Here is an 18,268-nt window from a genome sequence, read left to right on the forward strand (position 1 = left end):
GTCCAATCACAGTAGACAGCTCTGGTTTCATTCGGTGGATGCCACAAAGACATGTTGAAAAGCTCTAATGGAAATACCTCTTAGGTCCTGTTTCCTGTGGATTGCTGACACGGGTTAACATGGACCAGTGGTCAGAGTGAAACACTTCCCTAAGACATGCAAGGACATACACACCCACAGGCAGAATGCCATTATCAACGGGTCTTATCAGCAAGTAGGCTGCCTATGGACACTGATGGCCCCTGACAACAGGATCTATGGATCCATGGACAGGACAGAGATGACTATCCCTGGAGATAGTTCTCCCAAACACCAAACAGAGCAGGAACATTTGGCTCTCATGTTATTTCCCCAGAAATTACCACATCGACGCGCACTAAAGGTATCTAAATTATGACGCCTACTCCAATAAAAAAACATTCTCAATGTAAATTGTAAACAACTGACAGAAGTACAGTGCGTATAAAAAAGGCTATACATTTCTTAAATAACAACACCTTTGACAATAACGACCATCCCAAAACATACTGACAGTCCACAGAACTCAGCTGGTAGAGCATGTCATGGTTGTGGGTACAAGATAGTATGAATATGTGCAGTCGGTCTGCAAAAGACCATCTGCTAAATTAAGTGACAAATCTAAATCTTCTTTGGTTATTACGTTTCAGTCACTCAGACAGTGTAAGACATGGCATAAACTACGGAAGCAATTCTTGCGGACAATTATTAAACTGCATATTTTCAGACCCAAGTCTAAATGCGTAGAATGGAAGGCAATTAGCTGTAAATATTTAGCAAAGTGTGCAAAAGGTCTGTAGCACTGACTAATGGCATTCTTACTATCTTACGAATCCAAAGTCCGTTACCTGTGTGAAACGTAGCCTGAATGATCAGCAGGATTTCACTAATGCATCCAGCTATTGCCGGCTAACTAGCAAGTTTAAGCTTCTTGGCTATAGCAGCCATTTCACATAGTTATAATAGGGTAATTTTACTGACAACTTGGAACAATAAAAGGAAGTAAAGCACTGGTGAGCTCAGCAGATGCCCGGTAAGCCAACGATGACCCCTCTACAGTGGATGATTAAAGAATGTTAACCATGATAGGAAAAAAATCCAAAGTCAGACTGATGAGGAACACTCTCCAGGAAGTAGGCATGGATGTGTCAGCCACTAACACCCTCAGAAGATGAGGAACACTCTCCAGGAAATAGACATGGATGTGTCAGCCACAAACATCCTCAGAAGTTGAGGACCACCTTCCAGGAAGTAGACATGGATGTGTCAGCCACTAACACCCTCAGAAGATCAGGAACAGTCTCCAGGAAGTAGACTTGGATGTGTCAGCCACTAACACCCTCAGAAGATCAGGAACAGTCTCCAGGAAGTAGACTTGGATGTGTCAGCCACTAACACCCTCAGAAGATCAGGAACACTCTCCAGGAAGTAGACATGGATGTGTCAGTCACTTACATCCTCAGAACACTTGCAGAACTACAGAAGAGACTCTGCAAAGTGCCAACCACTAGTTCCAAAACAGGACAGCCAAGTTAGTTAGAGAAACCAAGACAATGATCCCAAACGTACTGCCATTTCAGGACTAAAAAGTATGAAGTGTGTGACTGGCCAAGTCAATCTCAACCCTCAAATACAAGCTGAGAATGTATACTTTCTCATGTCAATGATTTAATTTGAAATCCCAAAACATAAAAATGCACTTTGTGATTTTGACAATAGAGCCACTGTTAGCATTCTCCATGCCCAGTTCCAGTTGACAATAGGATGCTGAGAAACTCACAGGAACAAAAAACATTTTCCTCATTAAGTTCAAGCCAAGGGTCCCAGCTGCAGCAGATCTGGTACTGCTTTCATCTCACATTGCACATTGCATGATACCTCATTATATTATGTTGTGCCCTGCACTCACACTGCAGTAATCTAGATGTATAGCCATTCACGTTCAATAACAAAGTGTCCTTTATCTACAATCAGACACAGGTGTCCAATATTCAGGATAATTCTGGTATGGTTCCTACATTTGCTGGCACTGATGGTCAGGAAGTTGCAGAAGACCTTGTTATTTTTCACAAGTATGAATCTTTATGAGAAATTCTACTGATGGCTGGAATTAAGTCTTTTTCCAGGGTGCCAGTGTTTGGGAATGGCCCTAACACGTATTGTCTGACTCGTCTACATCTATTGACGGAGACAAGCTTCCCGATCCTATTATTTTCCGGAAATACTGAAAGTCCCGGCATGGAGCAAGAATATATTAAGTTATGGGAATCTGTAGAAACCCCCATGCAAACTCAGCTAAAATAACTCACAGGACAGACGGACGGACGGACACACACACACACACACACAAACACAGAGTAAAACCAGAGCAAACAATGGTGTTTGTATGAGTGTTTGAGACACTGTTTTTGTGACCTTATGTTCAAACTGACTGGAGGTTAGGCTTGGCTGGGCTTCTAGGACACCAGAGGACAGATTACTGAAGAGAAGTCATCACACACACACAAACAAACACACGGTGAGGGCTTAGGTTTCGGTTGATCAGCGGTTTGTCAGACTTTGTTTGGATAAGATGACTAAGATGTTCTCTTGTTAGCAGAAAAGAAAAGCTTGCGGTCTGGGTTGCTAACAGTGTGTGTGTGTGTGTGTGTGTGTGTGTTAATCCTCTGTGTCTTCCATCGGCCAGCTCCACAGGTAGAGTGTACCCTGGAACTAATTCCTTGGGAAACTCTGCAGGCTATAGAAGGAAGACAAACATTGCTGCACATGGCTGGACACTGCTCACATACACCCTCAGCTACGTGTGTGTGTGTGTGCGTGCGTGTGCACTGAGTTCCCATCAACATGACCAGGAATCAAGAATTTATGACAAACTGGGAAGTATATGCACACATTCCCATTACATGTCTCTTTTCTCCCCAATTAAAACCCCCTCTACTCCAAAATCCTCTAACCACAACTCGTAACCTCAATAACCTCACTCAAAATGTCCTGACTTTTCAACGTGTTTTCAAGTTTAGATTTTTTTACATTTTAGTACAGTATAACGAAATGCAGTTAGCATGTAATAGGACATTTGTGAATTCTGGGAAACGCTAGCTGAAATGAGTGCACATGCAAGCCCACGTGCACAGTTCAGCGGCAGTGAAGGCCTCCCAGAGAGATCCAAGGAAACCCCTGCAACGGGTGGTCAGGGGCATTGGGGCCCTGACATTGTGACACAGGCTTTGTGTAGACCTGTGTGTGGTGTGTCCACAACCTGCCAGTCCCAAAACCAAGCATGTCTGTGGGCAGCCACCAGAGGCTGATTAAGATCTACCACACACACACACATACACACACGATATGTGGGATCAGTGTTCCCTACTGTTCTGTCCAAAGCCATGTGTCTATGCTGTGTGACATTCCAGAAGTGGAGAAAATAAAAAGGAGACAGATAAACCAGGTAGGGCAAACTAAGCCGTCCGGCTGTCACTGCTGCTCTGCCTTTTAACGCATTGTGTGTTCTGAAACCACCTGGGATAGGTCTAAGCCCTCTGTGATTATGTTCCATCGCCAGGGGAAACATAATGCGGCCACAGTGGAAGGAACCATCAGAATGCAGCCATTAAAGTGGCGGAGTCATGCCCAAGGCTGGCGCTAGAGCCTCCTGCCTCCCTCTGCCAACCACAGCTACCCATACTACAATGGCCAAAACACAACAGACAACATTGTTCTTGGGTACACACACACACATCTCCAGCAAATATTACAATCTGATCATCAGAAAACAGGTCTCAACAATGAAAAATGTAGAAAGCAGTAGTAGAGCACCAACCAAACAAGGTCTTTTTAACTGAGCTTCTGATTTTGCCACAGTGCTTAACATTTGGTCATAATGGCGAGACATTGTTACCATTGGTTTATATCCATGTACAGGACCTTTGAGTAAAGGTCAGGCCTTCCAGTGTTTTAATGCTGTCAGCTGCTATACAGTTGCTTTCCATGCAGAGTGGTAACATGATCATTTACAGAGAAAAGACAATTGGTAATACTCCTATACACAAAATACTTAGTCATGAATGAGAAAAGGGGATTGGTAATACTGCTATTCACCAAATATTTAGTAATGAATGAAAAAAGGGGATTGGTAATACTGCTATACACCAAACAGTCATGATGGAGGAATTAGAGCTAGATTAAAAACAAAAATCAGTTAGTAGATAAAACATTGGTAAGAATATTGGTGACTGCATCGGTTAAGGATTTCATATAGATGCCTATCTAATAGTACCATAAAAAGGGCTGCATGTTTTTCAACAGGTTAATATCTATGGCCTTGTATCCAGTGTTCTTCATCGCATGGTACGTGGGCCCCTGGTGGCCCTCAATGACGCCCTCTCTGATTGGTTCAAGGATTTAATATTTTGTTGTGGCGGCCCTCACACTGATGTCTTATCACCTTAAGTGTCCCTGGTCAGTAAATGATTGAAGAACACTCTATAGAAGTTACCTTCTCAGGGTCAGGGCTGACTCACAGGTAACTCCACTTCCTCTGAATTCAATGACTGAGCGGCGGGTAAAGGATGAATAAATCAGATTATCTCACCCCTTTAATTCTACCCATCTGTCAGCCCCCAGCCCCCAGCCCCCCCCCCCCCCCCCCCCCCCCCGGGCTGTCGGTCTCTCTCCCACCCCCCTCGTCTGTCGGTCTCTCTCCCACCCCCCTCGTCTGTCGGTCTCTCTCCCACCCCCCTCGTCTGTCGGTCTCTCCCCCACCCCCCTCGTCTGTCGGTCTCTCCCCCACCCCCCTCGTCTGTCGGTCTCTCCCCCACCCCCCTCGTCTGTCGGTCTCTCTCCCACCCCCCTCGTCTGTCGGTCTCCCCCCCGTCAGTCGGTCCCCCCCCCTCGTCTGTCGGTCTCTCCCCCCCCCCTCGCCTGTACCTCCAGATTGAAATCAGATAGAACCCACGTTGATCCAACACAATAGCTACCTCTTCATCTCTCTATTAAACCCTCCTGACTCCGACAGAATGTTGACACATTTCATGACTCACTTTGTCAGCGTGTACTAATTTACCATCGGCTTGGTCCAATCACTATTTATCTATTATGCATGCTCAACTAATCAGTATCCTAGGCTTGCCAACACCTAATTAACCATGCAAGAGAGTAGGATGAGTAACCAGGCTCACTGTGAAACATGAGGCTATTCACACAAACACCATCACTGTGAAACATGAGGCTATTCACACACACATACACACACAGACACTCCATCAGTGAGAAACATGAGGCTTATCAAACACTCATCAGGGGCTAGATATTTTATCTACAGCTTTTTTTTCACAAGGACAATTGATTAGGCTAAACCGATGGGACACCAATGGAATGAGATGAAGTCAGTTAAATTGTTCAAATTTCCGAGGCGTAGGCTTAGCTTCAGCCGGCGGGCAAGAACAGCCGGTAATCTGAGTGGTGCGGGCGCGCACACAAAATAGGGAGAAACAAGGACAGATAAACCCATCCTAAATTTACTTGGTTTACATTCACTGGATTTGGGAATGTGTGTGTATTCTGGAACGTTCTCCAGGGAGAGAGTGGAGTGTGGACGGATGACATGCTTTTTATAAGGGTCATCAGCTGCCCTGGCTGCAGACGTGTGTCTGAGTAGAGGAAGGCATCGCTCGGGACAACGGGAAAAGAGAAACTGTGGATTTCACACGGTTACAGTGCCCTCTATTGGACCCTGTTATATCTCTCTTATTTTGCCGGTAAACACAGGGACACCCAACAAACGCTTCAACTCAAGGCATGGTCAGGGCAGAGACACGTTTCAGGGGAATCATTTCAGGGGTTGGATTCCATAATTAACCCTATAGTTTACTGGGATGTAGGATGCAATACTATCGGTCATGGAATTTCAGGAATGAATCTAAGATGGAAGGCTGTCACTATGTGTCCTAACATATTCCATACCAAAATTCCAACCAGTAATCAAGATCTAGTCCAATAAAACAGCGTAGGTTATGTTTTTGAACTAGCCCATTATAATGACTTTGGTACGATTATGCATGCTATTGTAGCCTACATAAAAATACTCCGTTCCCTTTCAAACAGATCACTTAGTTTGATATGTAGTACCTCAAAGCTTTAATACAATCCTGTCTTTCTCTGATCAGAGCAATACGATATGCTATCTACGAACTAGGAATATGACTTGATACTGGCAAACAGTGCATAAAATATACACCCGGCCCTGGGCAGATTATGATATTGGCTGGGAAATTTTTTATCTCATCAGCCAGGCTGTCGGGTGGTCAAAAGGCTCTGTACAGGACAAGTGGTTCACTTTTTTGTGACATAAAATATTCTCAAATCAAGTATAAGTATATGCAAGTTGTGACCCATCACTAACCATACCCACCCTCCCACCGCTTAGTACCTTGTTGCACTACTCTCTTTGTACTACTCTGACACTGCCTTGCAAAAAGTATTCAGTTGTTACATGTACGTCTACCTCGGGAACTTCATTGCTGCTATCCCTGCATTTCAGAAATTGGTTGCATCGGTGCAGATGAAAGCAGACCATGTCATTCATTACACTGATTACATGGAGATATGATTGCAAATACACTAAATGCTAACCGCATATGTAAGTATGACTAGTAAAAGTTGTCGAGTTCTCGATGGCGGGAAATGGAAGGAGACCGTTTTGCCCACCAAGTGGATGTTCCCATATGCCGTGACGACACGTGAAAACTATCAATACATTCCACTTGTAACATACACTTTACTTTACATTTCCTGCCCTCTTCAGTTTGCACTGGTTAAATGCTAACTGCAGTTTATTGTACTGTACTCACACTTTTCAATTAAGATCTTGTTTCTTGAAGAATATTTCTGGTGTATTAACATAGTTTTGAAAACGGGTTTGTTGGTTTTTAAAGTTAGATTGTCAGCACTCACCCATATTGTTAAGACCAAACCAGACCACATGTCAAATCTTTTGCACCTGTTTTGTACACCTGAATCTATTTGTAGCCTTTTATGTAATAGTAAAGTAATAGTAGAGAAAATCAAAAGATCAGTAAACAGAGAACTGATATTTTACAGGCTTTAGGACCAAGCACTGTCTTTAAAGCAAGCTCAGTTCAGAGGTAGAAGACAGAGGGCGTGAGGTAACTGCCGGGTGACAACGAGAAACTAAATTACAGCTTTTAAGCCTGGGGCTAAAATAGAGCATATACCAGCTAATTGCTTTATGACACAGACTATTTGGCCACCTATTGACATGAATGAAGGAACAGCAACCAAGGTAATGGCTGGAGTCATTAATAGCTTTCTCAAGCAGACTTCTTCCAGGTGTCGGTATATTTCATTTGATAAGACAGTGGAATGAGACAATAGATTTTTCTAGAAGAGTCATGGGCCAGATTCAAACCTATGTTGCATTAGTTCACGCCTGTGGCCCAGACCACTGATCCAGCTCAGACAACATAAAAAAAGAAAAGCATAATAATACAATTTACTACATGACTTTTAAATAAAATCTGCATTGGTCTCTAATCTATTATTCAGTATTTGTTGATGCTTTATGTTGGTAGCCTATTAATATTAATATAATGACTGGAGAAAAAGATATACCATTGTTTGGGATACTGTGATGTCGACTCATTGATTACAGCAGTCAATCATTTTCTGTATTTCAACAGAGCACAAACCAACTTGTCATAACATTCAAGTTTAGGTAACAGACCAGCGATTCAAACGTTGCCCCACCACTTACACACTTGACCGACGTAATCAACTTTCATCCAGGTGTGTGAGCGTTAGGGCAAAAAAACTAAAAAGTGCACCCCTTGGGGTCTCCTGGACCAGGATTGGGAAACACTGTAAACAGACAGTATAATTTCTGTACAGTACTGCAGGGCAACACACACATAATACATATGACATATACATACTACACACACTACACTATAAGCGCCAGCACCCGGGCCCTACCAGTCATGGAGTTCTCAGAGGTGCTGAGCTGTTCTCTGAGCTTGTCCACGTCGTCGGGGTGCACCTGCTCGTACAGAGTGCTGCCGAACCACTCGGACTGCGGGTGGTTGAGCACCGGCGTCACAGAGTCCGACACGTAGATCACGCGGCCCGTCTCGGCCGCCACCACAAACAGAAAGCCGTCGGCCGCCTCCAGGATCAGGTGCTTCAACTCCTATAAGCGGAGAGGAGACAGAGGGACAGAGTACACACTTGTGTGACGGCTAGAGCAGGAACGGCGGTCACCGTAAAGATGAGTGACACACAGAGTAGTGGGACTGACATACCATTGGTGAATGTCCAGGACAAACAGACACACACGCCAAGGGCAGAGGCTGGGGACATGACTGACAGCCTGCGAAAGCTTAATTTTTGTCCAATGAATAGATCAATATGCCGACGGAAAATGGCGTTCGGCGGTTACTACTCGTAGAGCTGCACAGATCTGCGCAGAACCCAACGTACAGAACCCAAATGCAGCGAGTCAAACGGAACAGAGCAAAACCAGTTCAGACTCACCTTTTTACTTTGGCTTTTAAGTAGTCAGGATTTTGTTGACTTATTCTGAAGCTCTTATACCTATGTGTTTGTAATTTTCATTCATTTTGATGATTTTATGCTGTTATTACCTGTTTTTTGTCTTTTTATAATTCTTTTTAATTAGCATTACTATTATTGCTATTATATTATAACGTACAGCACCTTGAGTTGCGGTCTCTGTATGAAATGTGCTATACAAACAAAGTGTTTTTATTATTACCTGTTTGCTGAGAAGGAGGGTTTGTAGGCCCTGCTAAATTACTCACACACAAACACACGCACACACACACACACACACACACAAACGCACACACGCACACATATCAGCCCCCCGGACCAGCCCACCCACAGGACACACACACACACACCGGTCGCATTCCAGGCCAAACACATTGCAGTTGTCGCATGGCATTAACCAATAGCCGCGTGTCACATCAGACAGCGGGGTTACACTGAGGTCAGCGGGCACTGTCTAACACCGCGCGAGGTCCGGTTGGGAGGGACTGCAATACAGTCAGCCTGGAACGCAACCACCAGCACCCCGCCTAGAATACCTGTTCCGTCAGGAAGGAGGGCTTGTAGGCCCCGTCGGTGGACGTGTTCCCTGTCCCTCTCATGGACTTCATGTGCGACACGGCCATGCGCAGGATGGTCAGCTTGTCGGGCTTGCGGGCCAGCGCGCTGCAGGTGGGCACCATGTCCGACAGCTCCGTGATGTACTGGGTCATCTTGTTACGGCGACGCCGCTCTATCTCGCTGTGGTTCTCTCTGGAACAGAGAGGAGGAGTTAGACACCTTGGGGGAGTCGGCGAGAGGGTTAAGGGACCAGCGGCAGACCGGGTTGTGGTGCTGCCTGGCTTACAAGCTCATGTCTCATATTTATAAAAGGCACTATCGGAGGTTTCATTTTTGGTGCGAAATAACGGATCAGTCAAATGGAGTTTGTTAAATGCATTGTAGGCCAGTTTGGGTGATGTGTTGTTGAGCCAAAGGTACTACCAAGACATCCCTAAACCCAAATCAGATTTGATGATGTTTCTGTTGTCAGCCTTTCTAACAAGGCCATCTAGTGACTACCATCTACACAGACCAGAGTTTCCCTTGGCAGTGCTTCAGCAGGGTTGGATCCCTACAAAATAGTTTGGACTTTTGGTGTTAAAAGACTAGTATGTTAGTTTTGGTGCTCTAAGGGAAACTCTGGTAAAAACCTACCCATGGATGGATACAAACTTACTTTAACTGAACTCACATTCAGCTGTTCTTGGAAAAAGAGTACATAAAAAATACAGAACATAACATATATCAACTAGAGATAAATAAATGTAAGTTAGCTGAAGAGAGGCCATGCTGTTGCTTTTCTGGGTTTGTCTTCTGAGGATATAAAGAACATAGAAGTATTAAAGAACATAGCAGTTTATAAAACCATTTAGGAACGCCTGCTCATTTATTTTGTATTACCTTTGTAAAACTGGGACAAATGAAATGTCCTGTCGATTAATTGGACTACAAAGTAGTTCTGACTACAACCACTGAACATCCCTAGACTGAAATGAGAGAGTTTCATTGGTTTAATACATGGTTGACTCATGGGCTTCTGTGGTTGGTAATTATGGTCTGTATTCATCTATGGTCGTTTTGCCATGCCCATCTGTTATAAACCTTATTTCCATAGCAAAGTCTATGGCATAAATGCACAGAACTTTGCACCAAGATTGTGTTTGTATTCAATGTCAGCCTCCAAACAATTACAACACCTCTGACTGATTATTTAATTGGTGTGATTTACTTAACTTAGACTTAATTTGATTTATTTGACAAGACAAATGCATCAACACTGCTGTAAATGCGCTGTAAATGTTAGGCCACCCGACAGATTTCCATCCATCCCTGGGCATTAAGCCTGTCTTTTCCAGCATCCCATCTAAATCTCCAGGTCTCCGCGGGCCACATTCACTGACTGTTTGGCAGCACTACGTTCACACCCGACTTTGCCTTGAAGCTACAAAAGACACCACCTTTAACAGCAGGCCTTCAACAATACCGATAAGCTACTGTAAGAAAACAACTCGCGTGGTCGTAACAAGAGCAGATGTAACCCAGCGCCTCTACAAACGTTCCATAAACGTTAGGTCAGTGTTTTAGTAAAGCCCCAAGAGCCGAGGTGAGTCAGTGGCATCCAGTGGAGATGTAGCAGGCTAGGCCTACCTGGCATATCTCTCCTTATCACCACCAGATATCTGATCATCATCATACCTGCAGAGAGGAGCACAGAGGAAACACGCCATGTAACACCGCTCACACACACCTCAACGAGAGCCAACCCCCCCCCCCCCACCCCCGGCCATCAACACGTGAGGCATGGGTTCAGGACGACAAACACAAACAGAGTCAGAATGAAAGGCGTTCCACCAATGGTTTATGAAAAGGATTTGCTATACTGACAACAGTGACATCTAGAGGACAGTTGATGAATGCTATGATGAAAAAGGAAATGTGTTGCATTGTGGGTGGCTGTAGAAGTTCTCCCTATTCCCCATGTAGAGCCTTATGGGCTTGATGAAAAAGGCCCAGGGAATGACTATAGGTAAGAGTTAGTGATTAAGACAGATTTGTCCACATCTGGATGGCAATCAGGTTAAATCTCTATATTTGAGTACAGTCAAAATATGATGCCCACTGCCGTGGTGAAATCATGCTGGATGTCTGGACCAAAGACCCCAATTTACTGTATTCAATGTGGTATTTTTGGTAACTGTAATGGGCTAGCATGTGTTTCTGATTGTGTAAAACATGCTGTAGTTTGTCCTCTGGCCAGAAGGGGGCATTGTCTCCACTGACAAAAAAAGGCCACTGCCGCCATAGAACTCTGGACGAATCAGACTCAGCCCCACCCACCCACACCTCTGAAAGACAGGATATAGAACAGAAGAAAAAACGTAGGGGAAAATCAAAACATGAAAATGCCTGGGAGAAAGGCGAGAGCTGAAGCTGTTTTAAAGGAACAAATCAATGTTGTTAAAAATATGAAACAATGGATTGGTAAATGTGATAGAATGTCTAAAAGTACTACTAATAATAAAATGAAAATAACTGACATGACAGTTATTGTAAAAATAAACATTCACTTTAACATTATCTTATTGTTTCTTGTTGAAATAACTGTTAGCTATAAAAATCTGTGTTCCGGTTCTCACCTTGAGAATTTGCTAGGTCCTTCTCCGTCCTCGTCATCGAAGTCCATCCTGCAAGGAGATAGGAGGTCACAACAGTTACTCATCTAGTGTAGTTGTCGTGTGTTAGAGTGTGTGTGTGTGTGTATGCGTGCGGGTGTGAGTGTATGGGTATGTTTTCCTGCTGAGTGAAATTAGTTTGACAGCCAACTAACTTTCAAATTCAGCGTGCAGAATAATTTATTTGCATATAAGAATGGTACTATGTCATCTGCACTGCATGACGTTCCATTCGAGCATGTTGTCGAAAGCAGATGAGTGTTACTCAAGCTGTCTGTCAACATGAGCCAAACCCTCCAAGTCAACCTCCATAGCCACACCTCACGAAATCCCACGAAATCCCACCGTCATGTTTACTAGGTGTTATTTGTCAAGAACCCAGTCTCATCCACCCATTTGTGCTACGCTCTGTTCATCACCGCTTTCAAAACCGGTTAAACATTGGGCAGTGTTGTTCCGCGCGCAGTTTTTTTAGTTCTGCAACATTAAAGGATGAACTGAAAAAATACCTAGAGGATGTACTGTTCCTCCAGAAGAGTGCTCTATAAAATCGGAATACATCTGCATACGGAGGGTTAAATCCGCACCATGTGAGCAGTCCTTGCACAACGTGGAACAGGCAAAAAAGACCGAAATGGAGAATTTGGATGCAAAAAGAAATGCGTTGTCAATTACATGGAAATATTTCGGTATGCGATATGTAATGCCATAACACAACTATTTTGCCATCCCAGAGCTGTACGAGAAATACATAAGTCTGACCGTACACTTTATTAATGAGGACTTCCACATGAAAAGTCGCTGTTTGCAAACTGCATTTTCCCAGAAGATCATACAAGTGAGAACATCGCAACAGGGATGAGAGAAGCTTTAGCTGATTGGGGCCTAGATGTGAGTTGTCTAGTCTGTAAACATGGTGAAGGCTGCACCTGAACAAGTGGACCAGATTGCAGTGCTTTGGCCACAGACTGTATCTTGCAGTTGGTAAGTTGTGCCCAATTGCGCTTTCCATTTTACTACTGTTGCTATTGCTATACTATTACTGTTACATATTATTACCTAGCAACCTGTTCTGAAATATAACAATTTTCATGAGTTTCATACATTTTAATTGTAGAGGATGGGGCTGGGGAAGAATGAAGGATACATACTGTCAGGTTGATAGCCAAAGCTCTTTCTGAAGACATCCTGTATTTTTTCATATCGCAATATAAATCGCAGAAAAAAAAATATCGCAATGTCAGTTATTACCAGTATTATGCAACCCTAATAGAAATACAACGTATTTTTAATCTGAGAAGGTGTTGCCAGGTGGTTCTTGCGTGGGAAGTGTAAACAGCAGAGGCCTCTTCCGTAGCCAAAGGTTTTACATGAAAATATAGATGTTGTATATATTAATCATAAACGTATTCCTAAGTCGGACACACGCTATCAACAACATAACAGCATTAAAAAAGTATGAAAAAGCATTGAAGTACTTTAAAGACGTTTTACTTAGTTACTTTACACAGATGGGTTGCCCATTCGTTGAGTCGCTCTTACTTGTTTTTCCTCGATTCCTTACTCAGCATCTCAAAGCACTTTGAAGGAGCAATGAGGGGAGATCCCCTGATGATCTCCTGTAATTAGTGAGTTGAAAGGAGCGAGGAAACACTAATTTCTCACGCAACTTATTTGAACCAAAAACAGGAAGTGAACTACCTGAATTTGAACAATGGACAGACCGTTTGACTAAATGCTTTGCAACTAAAACCGTTTGTTTGGCAGGATAAACACTCCAGGAAAGAAACTGATCCTCAATGAACTAGTAAGCTGGCTACTAGATGCAGTATCCAGACAGAAACTTAAACTCATTGTAAATATAGAATAATTACTCTGTGCTGGTATCTGTTGTCTCGGTCTTAGTCTGCTACTGGACATGACAGGTCTCGTCTCCAGGTTATTTAAAAAATAGTTTATATTTTTTACACCTACAATCTTAAGAGGGATGATGTAGTTTCTTCCTGTTCCAAGTTGAGTTCCCATATTACCTGGGTGGCTTTTGCATTTGTTTATTCATGTTTGTGCAGGCTAGATGTATAATGGATATGTTGTTGTAAAGGCAGAATGCCAGGGCATGGGGGGTATATATATGCCCTGATTTTGCCCCGGGGGATAACCTACCGTGGAAAACTCCCGTAATCTTCTTTTCCTTCAGTCTTCGACCTGAGAGTGTTTTTTAATCACACATGCAGCTATATGAGATTACTTGGTCTGCGTTTTCTGTGCCACTCTATGTGAAACCATAAACACACTGTATATAAATCGGTTTGACGTCATTCTGTTGCCCTGAGGTGCCAATAAAACTGTTAAAAATCAACATGGGAATATGGGCCTTGGCGGTTGCACTTTGTATTTGTTATTCGTGCCTGAAGTCCCTCTTTTGGTGATAATAAAGAAATTCAATTGATATTTAATCCTGGGATAAACATGGAACACACTCTTGATATACTGGGGTAATACCCCTGGAATTGGCTACTCCAGGGATGCTAGTGGAAAAGTCTATGTGTGGGTTAAATGCTGCTATAAAAAGGGGATAGTACTCACCCTCCTGATCTCCGTTTGCCCCCGCGGCCAGGCATGGCTCCGCCCATCCTCACCTGGCCCGCCCCCACCACTGCCCCCGGCATAGCAACCGGTCCTGGCAACTCAGTGCCCATCTCTAGAACACGGGGCAGATACCGGAAGCACATGAATGTACAGTAAAATTACACATAGCGATCGTGTTACAGCAGCAACCATACTACTCTGAAAAAGAAACTGAATACTGTATGTTTTCTCAATTTTGTAGCACTGTAATCCCCTACATTAAATATGGATTGGCTTCAATAGCAGTTTTTCATAAACATGTCCGAATTTATGTTCTCAGTTTTAGCACAATCCACAGAGATTGTTTTTATATGCAAATAAATCTGTCGAATTTAGCCAACTTTTTATGTTTTCACATTGGTTGCGTGCCTAGATTTTAATGTCGTCTTAACTCATTCTATTATGGGATGCACACAGACTAAATATGTAATTTTGGGTAGAGCAGATTGCTCTCCCTCTCCTCTGGTCTCCTCAGTCAGTAATTCATCCAGGATAGACCAAGAAATTTAAAATAAACAATAAACACTCAGAAACCCACGGCTCCCAGATTTTCTGGTTTGATACAAGCTAGTGTTCCTCTCTCCTTTAACCACCTCCTCTCCTGTTCTCTTTGTTTTTTCTTGGTCTTGTATAAACCCCGGGGGAAAAAACGACATATTCAATAATCTATGAAGGGGGCGGGTCAATGTAATTTGTGGAGAGCAAAATGTGTTTACCTTGTTTTGTCTTGGTTTCATATGAATACATTCGCCTGAAGTGAATGAGCTCAGTAGCAAACGCTGCCATTGGGGGGTGGAGAAGTATGGCAAACCATTGTGACCATCCACAAAATGCTTTATTTGATTCAAATTCCCACTCTCCTTTGGTTCTGTCGCTGTGCCCTTGAGCAAGGACTTAACCCAAATCGCTACTATAAGTCCCTCTGCGTAAGAGTCGGCAAAATGTAATCAAGTGGTACAATTTTCCAGTTAAGTCACCAGAAATGAAACTCCAGTTGGTCAATTGACTGTGTTGCTGTTATCCAGCCCTATTAGCAGTTTCTGTGGCCATGGCAAGGGAAAATAACTAGCTACAAATAGCCTAACATTGGAGCACTTAAGTGTATGCTTTGCTTCCTTCACTAGCTCAATCAAAGCCCAATCTACAGTCAGTCATTTATAAGCCCTGAGGTCAAACGTGCGCGCACGTGTGTGCGTGTGTGTGTGAGGACTACGGGAATTGGACAGCTAGAGTTTCTTCTTTTCAACCATGTCTCTCTCTGACAAAGTTGTTTTTCTGTTGGGGCATTAACCATTCTGTACAAGACACATCGGAGACTGATTTAATCCATGTAGCATGGTTTTTCATGCTGACACTTTTCCAAATGGGATTCAACAAATCATTAATGGGGTTTAGCCACATTATAACTCCAATCCTCAGGATGCATAGTCTAAATACTAGGCTAGAAGAAGAAAACAGATACTGAAAATCAGGGAGAATGTTTCCAAAGCCAACTCTGTAGGAAAACCCCCACATAACCGTGGCAGGTAAATATTTAAGTTATACTGGCCTGTATCAAAATCCTGCAATTACATTTTACAGTGAGATCTCTTATGTAATGAAAAATAACACTTGACAACACATTATTACAATCGTAATAGCTATTAATAAACGTTAATAACATTTTAAAACATGCACCTAAAATTACTATGATTCTCCTGTAAATATCAGCAACAAAAAGCACTGGTTAGTTTTGCTTTATCTCAGTTCCAGCACATTTTTCGGCAACAATACAATTTGTCAATTACACTATTAGTAGACTGCACAATTATATCCTAAACACAACCTAAATACATCCTAAACACAACCTAAATTACATCCTAAACACAACCTAAATACATCAATAATTAGTTCAGGCCAGTGGTTTTAAACAAGCCATGCCTATATATTAATTATTTATCTTAAAAATATATATTTAAATAACAGTTTGGATTTTGTGACTATTAATGGTATTATGATAAATAAATGAATATGTTGACAGTGCACTTTGTTTATTATAATAACTGCCCTGTATCCATTTACATCACCAATAAAATGTTGTGCATTTTAGATGAAAGAAAAAAATACCCACGATTAAAATAATTGTGGTTCCCAAAACCTTTGTTGACTGTCCTCTCTGTAACCAACCGGGGTCAAACGCTAAATTGACCTCTGATCGCTGCTGAGGGGCAGAGGGCAAGTGAGAGACGGAAGCCAGAGTTGACACCCAGCTAAAAGGATAACAGAGGACTTAGGCATTCCCAGCGTCGCCTAATCTCTCAGCACGCAGAATATCACTAGCTCTAACAACTAAAATACAACAAACAACAGATTACGGCCAAACACATAATCTGACAAATACGTTTGTCACTGGGCAAGTGGGAGATTAATGCCTTGAGTAAGCTGTCTCTAATAACAACAATCAAATGTTCTGTGTGTGTGCGCGCGTGTGGGTTAGGTCATATTTGTATGGCAGATTGCCTTTCCTCTCCACTGAGATGATAAGCCTGACAGATTGAGAGAGAAATTGAAGGTTTTTAAGAAAGTGTCCTTGGTCTCTGTTCCATGTGACTGTGACAGTGGTAGGCCAAGTCCCAATTATCTGCCCTTACAGAAGTGTGCACTTGTTCACTTCCTTTCCCCGCATCAACGAAATGCATTAAGATTTGTGGGAGGCAATGTATAAGTGAGATTTGGTTGAAAGAAAAAGAAGAAAAAAAAGGCGATGTATCCCAATGATTAGTTGATTGTTAATTCTGCCCCATGCTTCTCTTCCCATGGCACATCTGTATTCAGCCACTGCACTCTAACGCCCTAGAAAGTTCTTTAATTATTAGATTTCAGAAACAACGGGAAATAAAATCTAATCTCTTCTTATTAAATGTTTTTGGCAGTAGAACAGTTGGTTTTCACTAACCCAAAAAGGTTCCAAAACAGTTTTCTGCTGTCTTGTAGAAGAATGCACAGAGACAGTTATAGGCTTTCCTGGGTGGAAAGATGTTTTAGCACGTACATAGCCATTGAAGGAATCCACCATTTTAATCTAGCCTACTGGGTAGGACTTCCAACATCAGGCTTACACCTGATGTAATCACGATTCCAAATGGGACAACTGACCTGTGGGTTACACATTGTAAAAAGCTACATCTACCCAGATTGGTAATATCTCAGAAATTGAAACCCATTCCGCCTCATTCCTCAACCTCACTAAAAGGGTGAATAACACGGTTACTGCCTCTTATAAGCACATTCAATGTGGTTAGTAGAACAGAGAACTCTTCATTGTTTTTAACGTTGAAACATCAATCCATGAACAACTGCCACATTTTCATTTGTGTCATTTCATATTTCCACAGCTTCTATCAACAAAACACTAGTCTACAGTCAAACATTTGACTGTTCGCTAGCTTTGATATGAGTCTTACCATTACAAATATGTAATATTAAAGATATTTAAATATTACATTTCTGATTGACTAAATATCTAACCTGGAAGATGACAATCTTTGGAGAAGTAGTGTCTGTTTTCAGCTGTACTCAACCCGAGCATCTCATTTAATTCACTGAGGGAATACTATAGGCTATAAGGAGTAAGCCATGACTTAACATGCCCCAGAGCAGGTTCGTTTTAGAAGATATACTGTCATAGAAATCTCCCATTGAAGTACACCCCTCTGGAGGGATAAGACAATTCGTTATACGATTACATGAAATTGACTATATCGACTTGGAGATTTTTTTTAACCATTATTTTATCAGTTAAGCATAACTAGCAAAACATTTTAATTTTCACCAACAACCTAGAAGCA

General features: G+C 42.5%; 1 protein-coding gene across 10 annotated transcripts in view; it reads right to left on the minus strand.

Moving 5' to 3' along the window:
• Positions 1-18,268, minus strand: part of arnt2 (aryl-hydrocarbon receptor nuclear translocator 2) — a 52,686-nt gene that overhangs the window by 32,460 nt on the left and 1,958 nt on the right. The window contains exons 2-8 of one of the 10 annotated variants that reach the window (XM_010876921.4): positions 14,400-14,514; positions 13,977-14,018; positions 11,778-11,825; positions 10,789-10,836; positions 9,138-9,339; positions 8,804-8,836; positions 8,005-8,218 (exon numbers count right to left, since the gene is read on the minus strand). In XM_010876921.4, coding sequence (XP_010875223.1) covers positions 8,005-8,218; positions 8,804-8,836; positions 9,138-9,339; positions 10,789-10,836; positions 11,778-11,825; positions 13,977-14,018; positions 14,400-14,514 — 702 coding nt within the window. Of the gene's footprint in view, positions 1-8,004; positions 8,219-8,803; positions 8,837-9,137; positions 9,352-10,788; positions 10,837-11,777; positions 11,826-13,976; positions 14,019-14,399; positions 14,515-18,268 lie in introns of all 10 variants that reach the window. The other 9 variants (XM_010876906.4, XM_010876935.5, XM_010876951.4 and 6 more) reach the window with 9 other exon arrangements.

Source organism: Esox lucius, chromosome 2 (assembly GCF_011004845.1).
Source record: "Esox lucius isolate fEsoLuc1 chromosome 2, fEsoLuc1.pri, whole genome shotgun sequence".
NCBI lineage: Eukaryota > Metazoa > Chordata > Actinopteri > Esociformes > Esocidae > Esox > Esox lucius.